At 27.7% G+C, this 6,000-nt stretch overlaps 1 protein-coding gene across 10 annotated transcripts in view; it reads left to right on the top strand.

Moving 5' to 3' along the window:
- Positions 1-1,888: 1,888 nt before the first annotated feature.
- LOC142323672 (uncharacterized) overlaps positions 1,889-6,000 on the top strand; it is a 37,847-nt gene continuing 33,735 nt past the window's right edge. For all 10 annotated transcript variants that reach the window (XR_012756149.1, XR_012756150.1, XR_012756151.1 and 7 more), the window contains exon 1: positions 1,889-2,161. Coding sequence is in view for 7 of the 10 variants with exons in the window: in XM_075363750.1 (XP_075219865.1) it covers positions 2,080-2,161 (82 nt within the window). In the remaining 3 variants the exon portion in view is untranslated. The remainder of the gene's footprint in view (positions 2,162-6,000) is intronic.

Here is a 6,000-nt window from a genome sequence, read left to right as displayed (position 1 = left end):
GATGTCAAAAAAGTGAAGAATATTTCTTGAAAGAAGTGGAGTGACTGAAGAGCTGAAAATTGAAATATAAATACCAAGAGTCCTTGGAAAATAAATTCACAGAGAAAATTATTTAACTACTGACCCAGAAACATATTACAAGCAATCAGAATACATTCAGGTATTGGATAACACATTTCAGGACATAGAAGCCAAATTTTCAAATAATACTTTAGAATTATATAATTTTTCAATTTTATTTCCTGATAACAAGAATAGCTGCGATTTCAAGCGGTTGAGCAATCAGTTAAAATACATTCTTACTTTTTAGATAAGTCTCCCGAATTAGTGGGGAAAACATTACCGATAGAACTTGAAAAATGGGACATTAAGTAGGCCGATAAAAACGAAACTTTTTCTTTTACTGAGTAAATCCAGTGATATGAGTATCATCCTGTGATTTATCAAAATATACATTTCTTGTTACGAATTTGCAGTACACTAGCAATATCTAATGCCAGATCAGAGAGAACATTTTGTGTATTAAAAAGATTCAAATTGTGGCTTAGTTCCACTATGACACAAAAGAGGTTGAATGGTTAGGCATTGTTGCACATTCACCGCAATATAAATATCGAACCATACAAAATTATTGGTAGATTTTCTGATAAAAAAACGCATTGCATCGAGTTTAGGATATAAACTATACAATGCATCTATCTATTTATTTATTTTTCACGTGTTATTTTATATGATTATATTTTATAATTTTATTTTTATTTTAAAAATATTTGTAAAAGTAGAATGTAGTTAAGTTATTGAGTTGAATATGGTACGTAATATTTATAAATTACTGTTAATTATGTTTTAAGTTTGTTCACTTTTTAAAAGTGTTACTGAATGTACAATATTATGTAGTATATACAATAGTTATGTAGTATGTATAAATTGCTGTTTGTTTTAAAAATTAAGTTGACATTTTATATTGTTGCTGCAGTGTACACAGAAAAAAAAAACATGTAAAATGTATAAAATAGGCATTAGTTGCAGTTCCTTGGAGCACCCATTCACGCTCCATGAAAAGTTCTTATGGCCCCCCGAAGGATTTTCTGGATCCGTGCTTGAGTGTAAAACAGTTTTTTTTTTTTTACTCTCCACTAATGCCATAAAAAGTAAAATATTAAATTGCAATAAAATGTGTAACCGCTTCATTATTACTATCGTGATCTAGATTCTATTTCGTGAAACATTTACCGAGATATATTAAAATGTACTTATATTTTCAACTCTTTGTTTTCTAATTTATAATGTTATTTATAGACAAAGTTGGAACCCGTTATGTTATTTGCTCTAGCCGAATGAGATTACACGTTCTGTTAAAATTTTGAGGTTGTTACATTTTCTATTGTAAGAACACGTTTTCAGAAGTCATTGATTAATTTACTTAATAATATTCTTTGTTATCCCGACCGATTTGATCGGTTGATTTTATAAAAGGTTATTGAAAGAGGGTTCTGCCCTAAAATAATCAATGAGCTATATCATTACGTAGAATGATCTGTTAAATTAATCAATTTTCACTTCACTAGTCACTTAAATGACATATTTTATTCTAATTTCATCATTAAGTCAAACTTATGAACAATGTTCAAAAAAAGTTTTTTTGTGTTTTGATAGTGCAGTTCTATTTAACCTGAACCGATTTATAATACACTTTAAGTTTTGTATTTCACTTAATCCAATAATCAGAAATCTGTTCTATGCGAAATGATGTGAATAATGAAGTAGATAATTTTCAAATCGTGATCATCGAAAGAAAACATAATACTATTTTAGATATTTATATAACGTAAAAGTTTTTCTGTTGTCGTTCCTGATCAAAATTGATTATGCAGTTGGCATTCCTGTTTAATATTGTCGGACGTAAATCTGTTAACAAGTCATGTAATGTGTGATAAGTTAGTGTTTATCGTTTGACTGTGGTGACATCTGTTGAGGTTGTTTGCTTCATTCACCGTCGTACTGTTATATATTACACCTTTAGTGTTATGCTGATCTATTCTTCAGTATACAGTTACGATCTTTGTGCGTGATTACATAATGTCCGCCAACCGAGAAATTAGAGTTTTACGATTTGTTCTGTGGTTGTTGTTTATTCTTACTTTCAGCCACTTTTCTTCAGGTAAATAATTTGTTATGTACAAAGTATACGTTTGAAAACAGCCTAACAATATTTTTAATTTTAAAGTTTTGTAACTCTACGTAACATTTATCTGTCGTTTATTCATTTTTTTCGGTTGGAATTAAATTGATTTTGTAAGATGACTGTTCATATATTAATGATCTCTTGTTAACACTCATGTAATTTGAGTAAAGGTAGTCTTTATCTCTTATTATTCATTTAAGTTCTCGGATAAATGTATCGGAAAAACACCACATTCAGCACAGTTGTAACTGTAAGCAATGAGATTCCTTCCTCCTGGACTGTAATATTTTTTTAACGTTAGAAATTCAGCGAAAAATATGTTCTTTTAAAAACAATATTTTTTCATGAGATGTGTTGGATAATAGCATCCTTTATGAAATGAACTGCCCTAATGTAATCAAGTTTGCCAATTAATAGAAAGACCTACCTGTTGAAATTTTACCATAATTTGGGACAAAAGTGCATGTTGGAGTTTTAATCAAGATATTAGAACTTTGTGTAATAACTGCATTATGGAGTATTGTGGAACATTATTGAGAAAAGCATTAGCCTGATGCTTTTTTATACCTTGATAATTGCCATGTTCACCCATCTTCATTTGATCTGGAAGAAAGGTCTGTCTGTTAGGGTTGTAGCAGATCTTTGTTAGGGGATTTGATATGAAATATAAATCTTTCTGAAAATACCATTGCTGTGCTCAAGAATAATAAGCTTTACATGTAATGCTTACTAGAGAGATTGTGAAGTGAAATAGTATCCTGTTGCCTCTACTTAGCTGAATATGTTGTACATTGATATTCCAAACCCTCCTAAAGACAGCTAATATTTACCCATTTTAATCACACCATCATTCTGTTCACCATAGAAACTGCATGTTTAGTAAATATGATAAGATTATAGAGACAGCAACTGTGAACTTTGATCAGTGCCTTTTGTTCTTCCAAGTAAAATGCTTGACAGGTTATAGTCATAAAAGAGATTAGAGCAAATAGCATAAAGCAATGGATAAATAATGTACTTCTTTCTGTAAAAAAATAACGTTCTTAATTTTACTAATGTGTTCATAAGCAAATATTTAAAACTAGCTTTCTGTATTAAGCAGACGTGTGATGTTCTGCATCATTGGAAAATGTTACAAATGTATTAATTATTAATACATTGCTGGTAATTAAATGCAGTTATGGACTCGCCTGTGATTTTGATGGAATTTAGAATATACCTTATTTAGAACCTAAGTTATTCATTACAATTGAAATTATTCATTGGAAATGCCTTTCACCTGATTATGTTTCTCATAAGTTACACAGTACCCGTACTGAAATTCTCATTATTTTGCACTATTCAATGTAATATACATTATTTCCTGACTAAGTAATTTGGTTTCAGTTAAATTTTCTTAAGGTTAAGTTGAGCAGAAGTCTTGAATTGTGACTTCTGATAAATGACAGTAAGTTTCTGTCAAAATTATAAATTACTTGTAAACTAAAGTAACCTACCTCAACCTTGACCTAAATCTAAGTAAACTTAATTAATTTTCACTTAAAAAAAGTTATTTATCCATGATTAATGTATATTGCACATTTACCAAAACCCCACACTTTAAGCTTAACCTAACTTAATTTAGTCTTAAAAGAATCTAATCTCATTCTTAATTTCACTGAAACCTATTTATTTAGTCCGAAAATAATGTATATTACACTTGTACAGTGTAAATTCTAAATTTTTGGTAAGTGATGTATTGTTTTTTATGTTAAGATTTTAATTGTGTCTGCTGATTTGGTACTTGTTTCATTTTGTTTCTTTTTTTCATTTTTGTTTGCCTCAGTCCATTGACCGCATTAATATATGAGGCCAATTTTTCTTATTTGTTGAATATTAAGATTGTGAATGTTGAGGATTTGTGTTTAAGATTATTAGCAATCAATGTTAACTCTTACGATGTTATAACTGTAGGTATTATGACTAAAGATTAGAAATAGAAAGTGTTGTATGGAAATAAATTTGATTCAGTTTTGTCATTAAAAATTAATATTTTTATATAATCTTTACCACCAACCAACATGGACGAAAATATTTATTATATGCACATTTTATTTATATTTAGCTGACTGATGCCTTATTACCCTAATGTAACTTTTGAAATAAGTGTGAGGTGGATCATAAATAAAAGACATTTTAACTGGTATCAGTCTTCCAAAAATAAAAAAGCTATTTTCTATTTTAACTATTTTTCTATTTTAACTTCTAGAATAAATATATGGCATTGATTTATATTGAAATAACCTATCATTTGGCCTGGTGTATAATTCTTTTTGCATGTAGTTTTAATATCATTTTATGAATGGTGTTTTTATTGATTTTTTTTGTTTTCTTGTAATATTTCATTTAATTGTGAATTGTTTTAATTTTTTCAGCTGATTTATTGTGATTTATAAATTGACTTAGTTACTTCGTGATATTTTTAGTGCTGTGATTAATCAGTTTGTTTACAACTTTTTTTTTATTATATGCTGAATAAAGTTATTGTTTAGTGTTCTTAAAGGTGTTTCTTGATTGACAAAATGTTTTATTAGGATATATAAGACCCAAGGGATAATATGTACATGACTTAATACAAATCATGTTTTATTATATTATGGCTTGTATTAAAAAATTACGATTTATTAAGGAAAAACTGCTCTTTGATTATTACAGTACAGGATGTTTAAGTCTTTTATAATATTATGTTACATTAAACCATATCTACTAAGCTGGGCTTGAATAAAGTTAAGAGTATGTCTACTAAAATTGCTGACTACTCACTGGCTGAAACCTATTAAACTATATTTCTCGTAGCTTGTTCACACAGCACACAGAAATCTTGTTTCTTAGATAGTGTGTGTGTATATATATATATATATAAAATCCTTTTTTCCTGGTTCATTATTTGTAAATAACATTACTATTATATAAAATAGATATTTTACTGATTGTTTTGTTCTTTTTTTTTGTAATTTTTTGTGATAGGTCGGCATTAAACATTTTTAATGAGCAGAAAATGTGGAGACTGCAAGTATGTTGTGAACAAATTTAATTTTTTTCCCCATTAAAATTAAGTATTAGAATACTCTTAAATAAAAGGATTTAATAATAATTTTTGTAAAAAATAATTTACATAAATGAATACTTAATTTTGTGAAAATATATTATCATTAACATGATTATATTATCATTGGCAATATCAAATCAGGATATTATAACATTGCTTTCTAAGATGCATAAAAAAGAAACCTGTACTTCTTTGTAAGAAGGAAAACTTTGCATAATTAAATTCACTATATATAATAGAACATAATTTAAACCCAGGCCCTAAATCCAAAGTTTTTTCTTTTAATTGTCTTATTCTACAGTTTAGTTATCTACTTTGAAAAGCATTTATTACAGATTACACCCACATTATAACTTACTATATTACAGTTTTTTTATGCTCAAATATATAAATTTTTGCTTATTTGAAATATAAATCACTTACTTTATGATGCTACTCTACTATGATGTGTGTAAATGTTCTTACTATTATGTGGTATATGAATTTCACGTATAATACCAATATTATATAGTGAAAAAAGCTAAAAAATGAATCTAGTAATGCAAGTGAGTGACTGAAGTTCATCTATTATGTTTTATTTGTTTTTTACATTTAGACTAAACTAATTGAGATTTTTATTATATTGTTACTGCTATCACATCATATGCATTTTTTAATGTAAGTCGATTAGTGGTTCTTAAAAAGAAACCATGATTGTTAGTGTATATCATGATACCTTGCATTCTGT

The sequence above is a fragment of the Lycorma delicatula genome, chromosome 4, assembly GCF_047948215.1.
Source record: "Lycorma delicatula isolate Av1 chromosome 4, ASM4794821v1, whole genome shotgun sequence".
In the NCBI taxonomy this organism is placed as follows: Eukaryota; Metazoa; Arthropoda; class Insecta; order Hemiptera; family Fulgoridae; genus Lycorma; species Lycorma delicatula.
Note: the sequence above shows the minus strand (reverse complement) of the source record. Positions and strands in the feature narration are given on the sequence as shown.